This window comes from Lepidochelys olivacea, assembly GCF_965140295.1.
Source record: "Lepidochelys olivacea isolate rLepOli2 genome assembly, chromosome: 2".
Taxonomy (NCBI): Eukaryota; Metazoa; Chordata; order Testudines; family Cheloniidae; genus Lepidochelys; species Lepidochelys olivacea.
In genome coordinates, this window is record NC_140412.1 from 64,791,944 (window position 1) to 64,811,587 (window position 19,644).

The 19,644-nt window shown below is 42.6% G+C and overlaps 1 protein-coding gene across 6 annotated transcripts in view; it reads right to left on the bottom strand.

Annotated features, from left to right (window-relative positions):
* Positions 1-19,644, bottom strand: part of NKAIN3 (sodium/potassium transporting ATPase interacting 3) — a gene marked incomplete at its 3' end in the record, with an annotated part of 514,515 nt that overhangs the window by 122,508 nt on the left and 372,363 nt on the right. For all 6 annotated transcript variants that reach the window (XR_014710250.1, XM_084619357.1, XM_084619356.1 and 3 more), the window contains exon 4: positions 17,809-18,006. Coding sequence is in view for 5 of the 6 variants with exons in the window: in XM_084619357.1 (XP_084475483.1) it covers positions 17,809-18,006 (198 nt within the window). The remainder of the gene's footprint in view (positions 1-17,808; positions 18,007-19,644) is intronic.

Genomic DNA, 19,644 nt, shown 5'->3' on the forward strand with positions numbered 1-19,644 from the left:
AAAGACATAGGAAATAGGTCCACTACTTAATGGGGAAGAGGAGCTAATATGAACAAAAACAAGAAGGCTGAGGTGTTTGATGCCTGTTTTGCTTCAGTCTTCAATTAAAAGGTTAATTTTAAAAGGTGACCCCAGATGCTTTACACAATTAATGTTACCAACAAAGGGGAAGAAACACTAGCCAGAATAGCGAAAGAACAGGTTAAAGAATATTTAGATAAGTTAGATATAGTCAAGTTGGCAAGGCCTGAGGAAATTCACCATAGGGTACTCAAGGGTTTATCTATACGTGAAACACTATGGGGCACAGCTACAGTGCTGCACTTGTGCTGCTGTGGCACTTCAGTGTAAATGCTACGTACACCAATGGGAGGGATTCTCCTATTGGCATAGTTAATCCACCTCTTCAAGAGGTGGTAGCTAGGTCAACAGAAGAACTCTCCCATGGACCTAGCACTGTCTATAGCAGGGGTTAGGTCGGCTTAACTACATCACTCAGGCATATGATTTTTTACATCCCTGAGTGATGTAGCTGGGTCAGTCTAACTTTCTATTGTAGACCAGGCCTAAGGAACAGCTGATGCAATCTCAGAACCTTTAGTAAAAATCTTCAAGAACTCATGGAGGATGGGTGAGGTCACAGAGGACTGGAGAAGGGCAAATACAAGTTTTAAAAGGAGAACAAAGAGGATCCAGGGAATTATAGACCAATCAGCCTAACTTTGATACCTAGAAAGATAATGGGGAAACTATTAAACAATCAATTTGTAACCACCCAAAGGATAATGGGGTTATCAGGAATAACCAGTATGATTTGTCAAGAACAAATAATGCCAAACCAACCTACTTTCCTTCTTTGATAGTGTTCCTGGTCTACTAGATGGGGAGAAGCAGTAGATGTAATATATCTTGATTTTAGTAAAGTTTCTGACATAGTCCCTCATGACATTCTCATAAGCAAACTAGGGAAATGCGGTCTAGATGAAATTACTATAAGGTAGGTGCACAACTGATTGAAAAACCATACTCAAAGAGTAGTTATCAGTGGTTCACTGTCAAACAGGGAGGCTATATCTACTACAGTCGGACAAGGTTCTGTCCTGGTCTTGTATTATCTAACATTTTCATTAATGACTTGGACAATGGAGTGGAGAGTATGCTTATAAAATCTGCAGATGACAGAAAACAGAGAGGCTGCAAGCACTTTGGAGGACAGGATTAGAACTCAAAACAACCTTGACAAACTGGAGAATTAGTCTGAAAACAACAAGATGAAAGTTAATAAAGACAAGTGCAAAGTACTACACTTGGGAACAAAAACTCAGATGCACAAAATCAAAATGGGGAATAACTGGCTAGGAAGTAGTATTTCAGCCAAGGATCTGGGGGTTATAGTGGATCACAAACTGAATATGGGCAAACAATATGATGCAGTTGCAAACAAGACTAATATCATTCTTGGGTGTATTAGTGTATCAGGATTGTCATATGCAAGACCTGGGAGGTAACTGTCCTGCTCTACTTGGCACTGGTGAGGCCTCATCTAGAGTATTTTGTCCAATTCTGGATACCCCACTTTAGGAAAGAGATGGAAAAATTGGAGAGAGGGCAGAGGACAGCCAAAAATAACAAAAATAATAAAAAATTCAGAAAACCTCACCTCTGAGGAAAGGTTGAAAAAAACTGGGTATGTGTAGACGTGAAAAAAGAAGATGGAGGTGGGGTTGATCACAGTTGTCAAATATCATAAGGGATTTTATAAAGAGCATGGTGATCAACTGTTCTCCATGTCTTCTGAAGATAGGACAAGAAATAATTTGCTTACTCTGCAACAAAGGAGAGTTAGGTTAGATGTTATTAAAAACTTTACTAACTGTAAGGATAGTTAAGTACTGGGATAAGTTACCAAGGGAGGTTGGGGAATCCCAGTCACTGGAGGCTTTTAAAGAAAAGGCTGGACAAACACCTTGTGAAGAATGGTCTAGGTAAACTTGGTCTGCTACAGCATGGGGGTTAGACTAAATGAATTCTCAAGATTCCTTCCAGCCCCACATTTGTATGATTCTATATTTCTATGGCCCAGTTTGGTGTTGGAAAGTCAACTGTCAGTGATGTGGTGGTGGAGATTTGTGAGATGGTTAATATTGGCGGTGGGCATAAAAATGTGCAGGCATTAGTAGCTGGCTTCCAGAGACCGGAGGTCCCAGACTGCTCTGGGGCCATCTATGGAAGATGATAGGAAAAAGAGCAAGTGAATATGTCAAACACAAAGGTACTAATCCATTGTTCTCCAATTCTTGGTTGATCACAGAATCAGATCCATGAACACCAGTGAGGTGTATGGGAAAGGAACTTGATGCCAGGGTGCTGAAGAGATCTGGTGTTTTCCTGTCTGGAAAAGCAGGGATCTTATTCCCTTAAAATGGCCTGGTTATCAACAGGGTCTGAGTGGCATTGTTATTTTGGGGACTACTACATCCCCTCTCCAGCCATGGCTAATGAAGTCATACCCCCATCTCAGAGGACCTGGCAGAAGAAGGTTTAATTGCATGCTTAGCCGTTGCAGGATGGTGGTGGAGTGCACATTTAGCAGGCTGAAGGGGGCAAGATGCTGACATAATTTTTTGGATGCCAATGTGCCATCATGTTATTTTGGCATGCTGTGACCTACACAAAATCTGAGAGGCTAACTAAGGATATTTCTGCATGGAGTGCTCTCAAGACACCAATGGTTTGCAGACCTGGTACAGACAATCAGAAAGTGCATTTATCACTGGCTCTGGGACCGGGTAGCGAAGGGAAATAAGGGATGTCTTGTGTGCCCACTTCCCGGCCATGCAGTTTGGTGCGGTTGAGATGTGCTGCTGTGATGGTGGCCTGTGATGAGGGGTTGTAATGCAGTAAGGTTTTGTACTGTTGTACATATCAGCAATACAGCCTGATTATTGGTTTGGTATAGATTTTATGTGACTATGAGATTTTGATATTTTATTTAAAGCTTCAGACATAACTTTTTGACTCTTCCTCCTTTTGCAAGCTCCCACACACCAACGTATTGTACAACCAAACCAAGTTATTAACAAAACCAATTTCTGATGCTCCTATGGAATGGTATGGTATGGTATGGAGCTGCTAAACTGGGGGCTATAACTCCCATCAGCCTCTTCCCCTCTGCACTTCTTTCCCCCAGGTCAAGTAAGGGGAAAGGTCCTGAACCCGGAAGTTGGAAAGCAGCAGCCACATGGCCTGGCAGGAACTGCAGAGAAGTTGAATGCAGAGAGGAACCCCCAGGAACTGCATGGAGAGTGGCGTATGGAACAGGCTGTGACTGCTGGTCATTACAATTGGGTGCAAGTCTGTGTGGGATTGTGGCGGAGCAGCAGCTGCTGGGTGGGGAGCAGCAGCTGCTGGGCAGGGAGCCAGTGCAGAGGGACCCAAACGAAAGACACTAACTGAACCTGCCTTAGCAAACTGCAAGCTCCTATTTGCTTGAATAGAAACTGGACTGGAAAGGGCACTCCAGGCACTAGGTCCCAGAGTTCCAAACATTTACAGCTATTGCTCACTTTGAACTGTAACTGTTTAAGCCTCTGTATCTAGGGTATTTGCAACCTTTCTCTTAACCATGTGTCTATGCGGTTATTGGAACCCACCAGGGCTGGTGCCTACAAGGCCTAGCTGCTGAAGGACCTACAGTGCTTGTGTACAAGTCGTGATACACCTGACATGCTATTGGTATGTTAGGGGATTGGTGTGCTCCTGGTGTGCTCGTCATCTAGCCAGCTGGGTGATAAGCATTTTCTAGGCTGTTTGGCAGAGCTGGACTGAGCTGTGCAAAAACTGGAACTGGCCCTACGGAAATAAAAGATTAAATAATGAGCAAAGATTTTTAAACTGCCAGGGAGCTTTTGGTAGTAAGTGAGTAGATAAAAATGCTGGAAGATACTGACATAGGGAATTGTAGGAATGGCATTGGAGGACTAACTAAATAAGAGCCCAGGAAGTATTTTAAGGAAGTATGGGCTGGATGAATGCACTATAAGGTGGGTAGAAAGCTGGCTAAATTGTCGGGCTCAACGGGTAGTGATCAATGGCTCCATGTCTAGTTGGCAGCCGGTATCAAGTGGAGTGCCCCAAGGGTCGGTCCTGGGGCCGGTTTTATTCAATATCTTCATAAATGATCTGGAGGATGGTGTGGATTGCACTCTCAGCAAATTTGCGGATGATACTAAACTGGGAGGAGTGGTAGATACGCTGGAGGGGAGGGATAGGATACAGAAGGACCTAGACCAATTGGAAGATTGGGCCAAAAGGAATCTGATGAGGTTCAATAAGGATAAGTGCAGGGTCCTGCACTTAGGACGGAAGAACCCAATGCACAGCTACAGACTAGGGACCGAATGGCTAGGCAGCAGTTCTGCAGAAAAGGACCTAGGGGTGACAGTGGACGAGAAGCTGGATATGAGTCAGCAGTGTGCCCTTGTTGCCAAGAAGGCCAATGGCATTTTGGGATGTATAAATAGGGGCATAGCGAGCAGATCGAGGGACGTGATCGTTCCCCTCTATTCGACATTGGTGAGGCCTCATCTGGAGTACTGTGTCCAGTTTTGGGCCCCACACTTCAAGAAGGATGTGGATAAATTGGAGAGAGTCCAGCGAAGGGCAACAAAAATGATTAGGGGACTGGAACACATGAGTTATGAGGAGAGGCTGAGGGAGCTGGGATTGTTTAGCCTGCAGAAGAGAAGAATGAGGGGGGATTTGATAGCTGCTTTCAACTACCTGAAAGGGGGTTCCAAAGAGGATGGCTCTAGACTGTTCTCAATGGTAGCAGATGACAGAACGAGGAGTAATGGTCTCAAGTTGCAGTGGGGGAGGTTTAGATTGGATATTAGGAAAAACTTTTTCACTAAGAGGGTGGTGAAACACTGGAATGCGTTACCTAGGGAGGTGGTAGAATCTCCTTCCTTAGAGGTTTTTAAGGTCAGGCTTGACAAAGCCCTGGCTGGGATGATTTAACTGGGAATTGGTCCTGCTTTGAGCAGGGGGTTGGACTAGATGACCTTCTGGGGTCCCTTCCAACCCTGATATTCTATGATTCTATTCTATGATTCAGGCACACACAATTTTGCTGTCTTCACACGGCATTGTGGGCAGGTGTGGGGGTCACAGCTCAACATGCACGCTGCCCCATTCCCTCGGCCAAGCACACTAGCTTGGGTCCAACACACCCTTAAAAGGGGTTAAGGGCTTTGAGTGTGCACATTAGGTGGGGTTGGGCATGTGATACAGCTTGGAGCCAGCCTGCAGTGTAGTTCATTGTTGAAGTTCAAACCTGTTCCCCTGAAGACAAATACGCATAAAGGGGACAGAAAAGAACAATAAAGATGGAAAATGCAGCTTCTGTTTCTGGTGCTGACTCTTACTTGCAACCTCACTGCTGGAGAAATGCAGGCAGAGCACATGGTCTGATCAGCCTCGGAGCGGCTGTGGCAAACTGGTACCAGCATCGGGCTCTTCAGGGCATTGCTTTTTGCTGCCTAACCGGTCACAAACTCACAGCAAAGTTGCAAAAGATGCAATCTTGGCCAGCTAAGCCAGACTCTTATTACACAGAAGGCAAAGGAGAAAGGTAGGAAAGAAGAAATAAGCGAGGTAAGGAAATGGACACATGAGTGAGGTGGAACAGCAGGAACCCAAGTTTCACATTCCAGGTGCTCTTCACGGTTTAGCCAAAGCTAGTGGATGTGCTGGTGTCATCAGTTCCCTCTCTCTGGTGCAGTCTCGTCAGAACGTCTTTCAGAATCAGGACGATGAAGGCTCAGTGGTGTCATAGTGAATCCTGGCCCCAGGAGATGGTAAGGGTAGCCGCCATGATGGTAAACCTGGCTCCTTCCAGTCCAGATGTCCCACTCACTCCCACTTATGGTACCTCTACACTGGAATATAAGATCTGCAGCCCAGCTGCAGCTGGCCCAGATTGCCTGAGTCGGGCATGCAAGGCTCAGGCTGCAGGGCTAAAAATTTTTGCGTAGATGTTTGGGTTCAGGCTGGAGTCTGGGCTCTGGGACCGTTCCCCCTCGCAGGTGTTTAAATGCGGAGCAAACATATCCTTCGTGATCCTCAGATAAACAATGTCCAAGAAGAGATGGCAGCCTCATCCCATTAGCACTAATCAGTCAAAACACATTTTGATGATTTCATCTATAAACATTTCCTATGATTTCTTTAATTTTTCATCTCCTATCAAATTTTACTAGAAGTCTCGTTGATACCTTCCAGGGTGACCAGATAGCAAGTGTGAAAAACTGGGACAGGGGCAATAGGTGTCTATATAAGAAAAAGCCCCAAATAACGGGACTGTCCCTAAAAAATCGGGACATCTGGTCACCCTAACCTTATCTCAATTCTTTTAACGTAATCCCGTTTTACCAGTTGATTTGTCTCCAACTTCTGCTGACTTTTATAAACAATCTTACATAACACGCTGCACTGGACTTTTGTTACCTTGGATAACTTAGAGTATAGGTCTTTGCAGAGTATATAAGGCAATTTGTCAGATAATATAGATTCAAATTAGGGCAATTTAAACTCCCTGTAGATTTTTTTTTCAGCTGTACAAGTTCTAATTTTCATCTAGTTTTTTTTTTTTTTAGATTTTCCTATACTTTTTTTTTTAATTAGAGCATGCATTTGTTTATTGAGCCCATTAGGCATCTGTAAGGATGGCATACTGAAAACATAATTAAACCTAAGGATAGTAATCATTCTAATGATTGTATTCAGCCCCACACAGTAAATTGCATCTTGTTCCAATTTATTTTGTCATTGAACAGCAATCGTACAAGGGTGCAATCCAATATCTTTCATGATGTTTAAGCTCTATTAAGAAGAAACCTTAGATATTTCATACCACTAGTTATCCATTTAAACTGCCACTGAGAAAGTATTATACAAAAGCAGAACTGTGACAATGGCAATACCTCATTGTTAGTCCTGTTAATTTTGAAGTAGAGATACAAATAAATAACATCTATCAATGATACTTCTATGGCCCCATTACCGTCGTGTCCGAGTGCTTCACAGTCTTTAAATACATTTAACCTCACAATATTCTTGGAAAGGGTAGGGAAGTACTATTAGCCCATTTTACGGATGGGGAACTCAGGCATAGAAAGACTAAGGCTATATTTACACTACGAGCTAGGGGTGTGATTCCCCTGCTCATGTACACATAATCCCAAGGTCCAGACTAATACTCTAACCACTGGACCATCCTTCTCCTACATACCTTGTCACATAAATGTTCCACATTGAATTAATGTAACATTGATCAGGCAAACTTTCTGCTTCATTTGTATTCATCACCAACTTCTCTGTGTAAACTAAAATCTGTGGGAGAATTATTTGATCCAAAGGCGACTGAGGTCAATGGAAGTCTTTACCTTGACTTCACTGGGCTTTGGATGAGGCCCCATTTTCAGAAGTCCTCAGACTGGCAAAAATTCAACAATTATTGTGTTTTGCTTGAGTAAATACTCAGGAGACACTGGGTAAGGTCTTCAGGATATGTCTTCTTTTTGTATATTTATCTCTATTTGTAAAAATGTCTTTGTGTGTTTTTGTGTGTTTGGGGTATGTGTGTGTTACAGTATGTGTGAATGTGTTACATGCATTATAAGCTAATTCAAAGAATGAAAAAACAAATGACACTAAACACAGATAAAAATGGAAAATGGTAATGTTCCTTTAAATGGATGATTAATTATCAGTCTTTCTGCTGTCATTCACAATGATTATCACTGAATTTACATAGTGGCATCTGGGAGTTTATGAGAAGTACAAATACAAATAACATCAATAGCTAGCTCCCTAAGGTGTTCCACATCAGTTTGAATAATTTCTCTAAAACTCTTATGTTGTGTAGACTTGGGCAGAGTTCTAGCTGCCGGGACTGTTTTTCAGAACAGTTGACTTTTTAGGTTCTCTCTCTGGTTCAGACTCATGTCAGATTGCTTGAACAGTATTCAGGAGCAATACGATTCTCTGTAACTTTCTTCCTTTTCAAGTCAGGGTTTGCTCCAGCTATAGTCTTTTGCACTCCCCTCAGATATTAGAGGATACAAATTTGTTTTTCAGGCCTGTGTAGCAATGGGATCTGGACTTCTTTTTGGTGCACTCTTAGTTAAAATTGGTATTGACACATGACTAAGGCTAAGTTTTTGTCAGGGACATTTTTGGTAAAAATCATGGACAGGTCATGGGAAATAAACAAAAATTCATGGAAGCCCAGGACCTGTCCCTGACTTTTACTAAAAATATCCCTGACAAAAGGAGTAGGTGGGTTCAGCACCCACTGCTGCTCAGGTTCCCTGGTCCCCCACAGATGCAATGTGTGGGAGCTCCGGGGTCCCTCCGCCCCTGGGGCTGGGCTGCTGCGGGGTCCCCTCACCTGGGGCAGCTGGTAGTTGGAGGGTCCTCCAGCTGCTTGCCACGGGTGCAGCTGGGCAGCTGTGGGGAGCCCCCACTGCCAGCTGCGGCTTGGCACCTGCAGGGTCCCCCCACCAGGCTGGGGGCTGGGAGCTGCAAGGTTGGGGCTGGCTTGGAGCTCCAGCCCCAGGGCAGAAAATGTCACAAAGGTCAATGGAAGTCAAGGATTCATGTGACCTCCATGACATAACCGTAGTCTTACACATGACAAATCTGCAAAGTGAAAGTAATTCACCTGACAGTCTCTGCCAAAAAATCTTTGGTGTGCATAATAATCTTCCTTTTTCCAACCCTGGTCAAACCATGTCAAAGAAATGGTTTAGTCTCCCATAAGTACTTACACTGTCAGCCAAATTCTGAGGGCCTTTCTTTACATGCATGTGTTCTGTGAGGGGGAAATTCTTTCCCCACCGTGGAACCCAAGTATCTGTTTTGTGAGCAAGGGGAGGTGAGGAAGAGAAAAAAAAGGGGACTTTTGGGGTGCAGGGGAAAGCTATCTCCTCTCCTAGGCCATGGCGTATCAGGAGAGCAATGCTGTGGCCACTACTGCAGCTCTGAGTTCTCTACAATATCTCCCTTGTTTCCTCGACACAGGCTTCATGGGCCCAAACCTGCATAGGGCTAAGTATTCTGGCCCCCAACTCAGAAAAGCACTAAAGCGTGTGTTTAACTTTAAATGTGCGATCAATCTAATTGAATTTAATGGGTGAAAACTGGCTCCATGGAAGTCAATGGAAGTTTTGCCATTGATTTCAACAGTACCGAGATTTCACTCAACAGGACTACTCATTTGCTTAAAGCCAAGCACGAATGTAAGTGCAGGATCAGGGCAAGAGTGCTCAGCACCTTACAGGATCAACCCCCGTATGAGGCAATGATCAGTAAATAAATGTAGCAGTGAATCCAGTAGGTCCACCTGTAGCCCATCCCTGCCCTGACTCCAAACGGATTCTGCGTGCCAATGCATTAGGTATCTCCACTGAATTGTTTTCGGTGACACACAGAACTTCTGTTTTGTTGGTGGAACTGCATATCTCAAATTAGCCCCCTCCTTGCAAGTTCACTCTTACATCAGGTATGTGAGACATCTTCTACAATTGGCATAGAACAAGTTTTTTTTTTTTTTTTTAATTTAGACTTTCTGGGGCATATGGCAGTGGAAAAACTGCAGCCAAGACAGGCCGATATATTTCATACGGATTAGGTTTGGGAAGGAATTAAGCCATTAAAACCTCTGAAGCTATTTCTGGTAGCTAAAGAATATGACCTTTTTTATGGATTGTAAATTTCACAAATCAAGGCTCCTAGACAATCTTGCATATGCCTTTTATTCAGCTGCCCTGAAAAGGGGTCACATGGACATGCACCTTCTTTCTCAGCCAAAACCAAAGTACTACAACAAAGTTTGAAAAGTCTGAGATGCAGCAAATGTGCACACAATGCAACCCCAACTTGATAGTCTCCTGTTTGAATAGGATAACATATAGAATGTTGCAAATCACGTGGGACCATAGTCTAGGAAAAAATCCTTTCTGCACTCAGGTCACATTCAGTCTACAAATTGTAATGGAAGAGTTAGGCTGTCAATGCAGTGCATGATTAAAAGAAAAATGTCCTGTCTGTGCAGGCTCCCACAGAGACAGTGGATATTTCTCCCTGTATATGAAAGTCTGGTTACATGGTTGACAACTATAATATACAGAGGAGATAATTTTGATGAGTACTAGGGCAGCACAAATCCATTGCTAAAAACAAAACAAAGTATGGTATTAGGTTAGCCTCCAGCTTTGTCCATAGAGCTCACTCACATTTAAGTGTGGAGACTCGGGTTCAGGAATAATTTCAAGTCTCTCACTCCAGCTCAATGAAAAACCGTTGCATTGTTGAAAGGTTTGTTTACATGAGGTAATTGTTCGGAAGAGCTTTTCTAGAATAACTCTTCCGCTATAGCTATCCCAGAATAACTCTCCGTGTGAACACTTGTTCCTGAATAGGAGTAATTTTTTTCAATGCAGTTTAATCCATTTTGTAAACGGATTAAACTAAACCAGAAAAAGGCACTCCTGTTCTGGGTTAAGAATATCCACAGGGGGAGCTATTCCCCCACTTGGTAAGGCAACTCCCATCTTTTCATGTGCTATAATATATATTCTGCTTACTATATTTTTCACTCCATGCATCTGATGAAGTGGGTTTTAGCCCATGAAAGCTTATGCCCAAATACATTTGTTAGTCTCTAAGGTGACACAAGGACTCCTCGTTGTTTTTGCTGATACAGACTAGTATGACTACCCCCTCTGAAACCTATTCTGGAATAGTTATAGTGCTTTCAATTCTCACTCTAGCTTGTTCTGGAATAACTTTCCCATGTAGACAAGCCCTAAGTGATACATTCTGAGCTATCAGTGGTGGTCTCCTGCCAGCTGAATTACTGCTGACCCCTCTTTAGTGCCAGAACTTACTCCTGCTCTCTGGCTTTGTCTTCACTGCCAATATAGGGTGTGTTTTTACAAGTAACATGCATTAGCCATCTTGCTGTAAAATCCGAGTGGAGACAGGCACAGTAATTTTTACTGTGATGTAGCTAGGCAAGCTCAGTCATGAATACAGGTATAGGGTTAACCTCACGTGGTAACATCCCGTATTGCGTTCACTGGGATTTTACAGCAAGACAGCTAATGCATATTAGTTATCTCACTGTAGAAACACACAGTTTTTGTCAGTGAAGACATAGCCTCTTTCTTTCTCTCTCTACCTCTGCCCCACCTCCTCCAACATTCACATTATTCCAATCTATGGCCAGTCTGGTCAGATCCTACCAGTGCCATATAACTATGCTATGTTACTCTACTCCCAAGACTTCAGCTGCTCTCACTTCTTTTCCCTCACAGCTACAATCCATTTTACTAGTTTGAGTCAGATGAGATGAGTGGATTTTTGTCTCTGTGATGGGGTATACATACCCCCCACCAAAACGCCTCCGTCTTCAAATAGCAAAACCAGCCCTGCTCTGGCTCAGCTGTGAGAAATGTCAGTTGTGGAGAGACATGCTCCCAGCAGCTGTAGCTAATGAGGGCAAGCCCAAGTATAAAGAGGGAGGAACAGGATGAGAAGGGACAGAAAAGCTTGGGACTTCAAGGGAGCAAAAAATCTCTACCAACAGGAGCTAGCCCCAGGTTGCCTCTTAGAACCCCCTGGAGGTACAAGGGAGGTGGACAGAGAAGGAAACAAACTCTGAGGGCCAAAGGGCTTTATGTTATGTTTATGGACTCTTCCTAAAAAAGAGTTGATTGGATATAAGCCACTATTACCTGAGTCAAGGACCATTCCGGGCTGCTCAAACTGGTGTTCTGCACAAGACGGTGTACACCATCACTATGTCAGGGTCTGTGAAAGACTGGTGCCAGAGATGGGGACATGGTGGTCTGGCCTGGTGGTCAGCACGGTGTTCGAGGCCAATGGGCAGGTACAAAGTCAGGAGACAAGTTTTAGAGCTGCAAGTCAGAGCCTGGTTCAGATAGGGAACAGGTGCTGAAGCCAAGGGTGAGCACTGAGTCAGAAGCCAAAAAGCCATAGCCTAGGGTCAGAAGTCTTATGGGGCGTTGGTAGGCCAAAGTCCTTTCAACCTTTCACAGGAAGGATTGGGGCCCCATTGGACAAGAGGTCCTGTCCATTAGCTGGATCAGAAAGAAGGCCCCAAGTGAGGCTATTTATCCAAAAGTCCTTTCTTTGTCTGTTGGTCATTGGAGAATCTATATATATGTGATACTCTGCAGGAGGTGTGAGCCTCTCTGGGGGATTACAACTGGGCTGATTTGCCTTAATCATCTCACACTGTTTTTTAGTACCTCTAGAAGCTCGGGTCACCCTCCCACATGGAATTACATACATCTTACACACAGTAAGATCCCCAAAGATATTTCAGGAAATTGATGCATCTGTCACAGCTTTCACAAAGTCTTCTGTCTGCAGTCATAGTTCCTTAGTGCAGCCCTATAGTTCTACTGCAAAATTGCTCCGGCTGAAAAAAAGTTATCAGCTGTTGAACACTCTAAAGCTGTTAATGAATCTTTGAGAAGCCCATAGGCCAACTGAAACTGCTATTCACATGACTATTAGTCATGTCTTTTTCACTATTATTATTATTACACATATGCTTTTCTCTGATACTCTTTTGGTATAATGTTGAAGGTAGGCTCTGCTTTCAGCATTGTTAACTTGCTTTTCTATGCCCTGGTACAATTGTTCATGATGGAAACGTTACACAGTAAATGTTTCCAACCTAGACAATAAAGATGACAAAAGTAATGAGCTGAAATTCACAAAGTGATGTAATATCAAAAGGGAAGTACGTTTTATTCATGTACATTTCCCATAGGTCTTCGCATCCAGTTAGCTCATGTTTTACTCTCACATACTGATGTTGATTGGCTTTCATAATCAGTCATGAGTCATTCTGGGAAATGGAAAGAGACCCTAGCTCCAGGTTGAACAATGGCGCCATTCTCTAAAGGGATTTTCTTTTGTGAACAGTGTAGATGATGTGCTTCGTAGCATCTTTTCCTATCCCAATTATAAAAATAACAGAGCTATAACTAATGGGAAAAAGAGGGACTGCTGCAGTTCCTCAGAGGAATCACGTTATATACTGATATCATTAGCCCTTTTGTTATATCTAATGATAACTGGGCTGCAATAATTATTCCAGCAGCTCTAGCTTGTCTAAAGAGAAGGAGAAAAGATTTCTTTATAACCCTGTTGAAAAAAAGGTCTGGAGCTTTTAAAATGGAGTATAGAACAGAATTCTTGATGCATGGCACTCATGAAAAGCTACTCAAATTAACCTAAAATGTATTTGAATCTATGGCTCAGGATGTTGACCTTGTTAACAATCTGAACTTCATTAAGCAACTATTTCCAGTATCATTTATTGTCTTGCTTTTAATCTCTCTCTCAAACTTGACAATCATGTTTGTTTTGATTAATTATTTACATGAATCTCAGATCCTCCATTTTAATGGCTGTTGTGCAGAATACGGATTCTAATTTAAATTCCATTTCTCTTTAATGAAATAGTATTGAAATCCACCAAATATCATAATTCATTGTAATATTAAATAATCAATGTTTGACAGATTCTCTGGAAGCAGGGATGCAGAAATAATTCATAAAGTAATGCAACTGCATTGGGTTACCATGATGTACTGCTGAAGGAGCGAAGCAACAGATTTCCAGAACTAATGTAATCAGACCATGTTGTTTATCATTTTCATATGGAAGTGATGTTTTATACATTCCGAAGAAAAATGGCCATGAGAGCAGATAGTTGTGTGATAAAACAAGAGGAAATGATTATCTTTTTGAGAGAGATGATTGCATGTTCATGGATGAACCAACAAAACATTGAAATATTCAGTTAAGTAGTTAATGAAAATTGTTAGACTCTGCAGGTGCTTGGATGACATGTCTATGAATGTTAAAGGTAGGATTTTCCAAAGCATTCTGCACTGGCCTAACTCTGTTCCCATTGAAGACAGTGGTATAAGACTCATTGACTTTAGGGGAGCAGAATTGTTTAATCCAGGCTGTGTCCACGCTGCAGTCGGGAGCTGTGAGTGCGGCATGTGCAGATATATCCAAGCTAGCGTGGATCTAGTCAGGTCCACGCTAACTTGAGGAACAGTAGGCCAGGTAGACACAGACACAAACACAGCACTCGAATTACGGGGAAAAAGTCGGGGGGATCTAAATATCAAGTGGCTTACTTTAATTTAAACAGTATTGAGAAGTAAGGGGGCCATACGACAGATAGGAGGTAGCCTCTAAAAGCGTAGTAAAGGGGCTCAGTCCCACCAGCCCCACCCTCACCTGGTAATTCAAGCACTGGACACTTGCTGCTTCTAATCAAGCTAACACTTAAAAATAGCAGAGTGGTTGTGGCGGGGGCCACACAGACAGCTGCTGGGGTTAGCCCCCTGAGTACGTACCCGGGGGGTCAGATGGGACTGTACTCGGGTGACTGGTCAGAGCTGCTCCCTGTGCTCCTGCAGCACAACACAGGTACGTCCACCTGTGCTGCGAATCACACCACCAGCTGCTGTGTAGACAGATTCTAAGAATGCTTTTGAAGAACCCCGTGTTTGGATTTAAGAGTGCCAAGAATTAACATGTTTCTATTTTAAGGAGTTAATTCTTTTTTAAGATTGTCTGTCTTTGTTTACATGTGTAAATCTGACTAAAAAATTAAGTGACTTTAGTAATCAGGAGGGCAGCAAGAAGTTATTGCAATGTATTTTCATACAAAAATAATATATGGGCTGGAAATATCCTTGAGTATAGCTTCAGCATGATTCACACAGGCTGCAGTATTCATATTAATGGGAGCTGTGGCCTAGATTCACAAAGGTACTTAGGCATTGTCACACTGAGCATCACAACTCTACTCCCCTACGATAAAGGTAAAGCTTGTCTGTTTGGTGACCAGAAATCTTGGAGCATTGGTTAGAGACTGTGGAATGATCTTCCTTAGGTTCTAAGGACATTCACAAACCTCATCAACTTCCACTCCGAACGCAAGGCACATGTCTTTGCCCTTGCCTTCTCTATTAAGACAAAGCAGTGTGTACATTAAAAAAACAAAACAAAAACAAAAAGACAACAAGAACCCCTAGCAAAAGGAAAACATTCCACTGCATACACAATACCCTCCCACTCAGGGAGGGGAGAATGAGAGAACAAACCACGCACCAGGTATTAGTCACATCACTTAATACATTGGTGGAAGAAGCTCAGATACTACAGTGATGAGCATGATATAAGAACCTGTGTAGAATACTTGTGAATTAATATCCACTGTCATCTCAAATTTCATTTTTTACTGGAAGTAGTTCTCTTCTAAAAGTGATATTAACAAGAATAACAATCCATGAGGTCAGTCCAACATTGATTACCTGACATTGTGTGGTCAGAAAATTTCACTGGTACCACTGGGTGTCATGTAAAAATATTCCCTTCTCCTCCATGTCAAGAAGAGAGGAGATTAGAACCATAAGGAAACATTTTTAAATATTAGATCGATGTGTGTATATATATCACAGAATTATTGAAACATAAAACTGGAAGGGACCTCGAGAGGTCATCTAGTCCAGTCCCCTGCACTCAAGGCAGGACTAAGTATTATCTAGACCAACCCTGACAGGTGTTCGTCCAACCTGCTCTTAAAAATCCCCAACGATGGAGATTCCACAACCTCCCTAGGCAATTTATTCTAGTGCTTAACCACCCTGACAGTTAGGAAGTTTTTCCTAATGTCCAACCTAAAACTAAAGTTTTTCCTAATGTCCATATAAAATGGCTCATTCTGAGTCTAATCCAGAGCGCACTGAAGTCAATGAGAGACTCTCTATGGACTTCAGAGATTGTCTTATGAAAGCCAGTTCCCACTCCCCATTTAGCATTTCCAGTTTTGTGTAAGAACATCTCTCTCCAAATAGCCTCCCCAGAAGGGTTTATGGGCCACAGACGTGCTCAAAGCTGCTGCCACTTATGCAACCAACATTTGTTCCCTGCAAAATTTGGCACTCAGCATAGAGGACATGCCTCACTTTTTAAAAATTAAAGGCACTGTGTATAAGGATGTGTTCATCAGTAGGAAATTTTCCATGCACTGTACATAGAATAATGTATTGTTGTGTAATGCTACCAAGGTTCCCTTTTAAAAGTCAGCTTTTACAGCAGTTACCACACTACTCTAAAATATGACTGGATTTCCCTATAGTTAGAATAGGGAAAAGAGTCTAATCCTGAGAGATGCTGAGTACTTGCAATTCCCATTGATATCAATGAATGTTCAGCATCAGGTTCAGACCTTAAATTACTCTGGCCTACTAACTGTTTGCAGAGGATGACTCTTTGATGATGACTACTCTAATGCATATACAGCAAGCATCACAGGTGATTGGACTGCACTAGAGGCAAAGGAGTGATGTAAGCAGGGTCTAATATGGTCATAGATGCACCATCTTGTGCATATAAAACTGTTGCTTTTTATATACAAGTTAAAATATTTAAGTAAAAGGAACCTTTGAAAAGATCTTTTGAAAAGCAGAAAGATCTACCTGGACTGGTATGCAGTATTTACCCCTTGAGGGATTTCATGCTACAGATAATCTAATTCCCTATCAAATAAAAGCATTTACCTTCCTGTTCATTTGGACCAGAGTTAGCATGATAAAACAATTTCTTATGCCAATAAAATTTTTGTTAGGTTATAAAAAGGTTTATTGCACTACTATTGCTACATAAAAATGTTATGAAATTTAACCCTATTGCAAGCTCCAGAAAGACACAGTCTACTTTTAGAACTAGCTGCCACAAAAAAAAATGTTTTAATTCTTTCTCTTTCTTTCTTTCTCTTTCTTTCTTTCTAAAATATGGCATTTTAATTCTACTTTGCCATAAACAATTTCACAGGATTCTCTCTCTTTTTTGCTCAGTAACCTATTGCTGTCCACTCCAATACCCTCCTACACTCGTATATCAAGATCTTGTACAAAACTATGATTATTATATTTTGCAAGCAATTTTCAACTAAACAAACAAAATCTAGTCTACTGCTCCTGAGAAATTAGGTCCCGTTCTCCCTCTTCCCCCATGGCCACTTTAGTTTCAGTAGTGCAAATCTTCACAGTCCAGTAGCAGAACAATCTGCAGTATCTGATAGATAATAGGCTTCTCTTCATGGCACAATAATATTATTATATTAAATGGTGTGCAGTTTCAGGCTGGTAAGGTAATTATACAGTAACTGCCGTAAGTAGCCTACTCAGGTAAAATGTTTGGATACCCCAGATTCCCACAGAAGGATACAGAATGTAAGAAAAAAAGGGCATAGTGGTACTCTAATTACTACAATTTCCCTGACCTTTTTCACTGGTTCTTAGTTTGCATTAGGAAACTATTTACTAGCTAAAATAGATTTATAGTCCGAGCTGGATGAAGTGTTCCCTTTCTGCACACGTTCTAATGAATAGCATTAATTGCTATGGATGAAATCCACTTCCATACAAAGGGCCAGCATTAGGGCTATGAACCCAGTGTAGGGCTGTTATGAAATATCAGCATAGGAGAACAGTGTACATTTCAAATGGCAAGTTTTATATTCAAATATGCAAGGTAAAATCTGTACTGTTATTGGTCAGTTACTGAAACCATCCACGCAGTAAACAGAAACAATAGCATGTGACCTGCATACTAAAGAAGAGTAGGAGTGGTACAATCTGATAACTGAAAATAGCATTCGTGAAAATAGAAACTTACAGACAGTAATATTTGGATGGCGCTGTGAATGACCTCGAGATACTGGAAGTCAATGATGCAGCCCGTCACAGAGACATAGGAGTAATCGTCTAGGATCCCAGGGGCTGAAGGGTGCACCACTCTCCGTATGCAGCCTGGCCCATGCTCTCGCCACCAGGAACGGTGCATTGAAATGTTAAAGGTCATGAGATCAGTTTCCTAGGAGACAGAGAGAGAGAAAAAGGGATGAAATGCCCTTCTGTCACAGCATTAAAGGTGAAAACAGGAATTAATGTAATTTCACTTATAAAAGAAAAACTCAGCTAAATAAACAGATAAATTAATACAAATTTCTAAGATGAAGCCAGACCATAGAAAAGGAAAGAGAAAAATCTTACTGGGGCCCTGATCGGTAGATACTCTATGAAACATAGAGCAAATAATAGTCCCTGTCCAAAAGAAACTTGGAATCTAAAAATACAACCTAATTATTACTTTACTAGAAAGTGTCTCCAGAATGTATTTATTCTTATGGTAGGTAAAGGTGACAGTCACTTAAAACAGTGGTTCTTAACCTTTTTGGGCTCATGACCCCCTTATAAATTTTTATGGCCTGTCGTGACCCAGTAAATAGTCTGAGGGTGGAGGCCCAGGGGTGGTTTTGGTTGGATCCTGCCCGACACTCACCCTACAGTGCCAGTTCCTGTGCTGTGGGACTGGCTGGCCTTGGCTCTCTGCTCTGGGTGTTGCAACCTCCAGGGTTGCCGTGCCACTCAGACTGGCCCTGCCCCCACAACTGGACTAAATTTGTGTGAGTGGAGTTGTGACCTGGCTCAGGGGATTGCAGTGCCACTCACTCAGATTTGAACTACCCAGGCTCCTGTCGTCATGACGGCTCAGCCAAACCTGGGTGGAGCTGGGACCCCTAAGGTTGCTGTGCCTGGAGCAGGGAGGCAAAACCAGTCAATCCTGTGGGACAGAAGCCAGAGGAGCTGCCATGTGACCCTTTGAAACATTCTTGTGACCCAATTTTGGGTCCCAACCCATGGGCTGAGAAACCCTAGCATATACCCAATGTTATTTTTACAGGATAAGATCTAAAATAAACCGCTACAGAATACATTTGAGGCCACAGGTCTAGTAGAAATATCTGTTATTTTGTGTAAACCTACCAGTACAACATGAATAGTGTAGTATAACATGCATATTTTCACCCACTCACTTCCACCTTCATGGCTCAGCAGAGCAGTAACAGTGGCAAAATTCTAACAAATTTTTGAAGACCACTCCGGTTGTGCCTGCAAAAATGCTTGTCTTCTGGCTGTACTGAAAAAGCATCACATTTTCTAGGCATATACATGCTTAGTTGTGGGTACAAATGTGGGCTGCTGCAGGTATACTTTTACAGGCTCACATACTGAACCTTATTAATCTCCCCGACAAGTCTAGCTTTCTGTGGAAGAAGAGGTCCATACCAAACAAAGGTAGCAGGATTTTTGCCATTGTATAACATATTATATAGTTGCTAAGTCATTATTTAGACTTGGTGAGACATCTGTCTTTTGACTTTGAACATCATTCTTTGATTCCATTTTAGAAAATTTTGCACTCACAATAGACCACAGGTGGGCAAACTACGGCCTGCAGGCCACATCTGGCCCACGGGACTCTCCTGCCCGGCCCCTGAGCTCCTGACCCAGGAGGCTAGCCCCTGGCCCCTCCTCTGCTGTTCCCTCTCCCCTGCAGCCTCAGCTCACTGCGTCGCCGGTGCAATGCTCTGGGCGGCGGGGTTGGGAGCTCCTGCTGGGCAGCGCAGCTGCAGAGCCGCAGCCTGACCCAGTGCTCTGTGCTGCACGG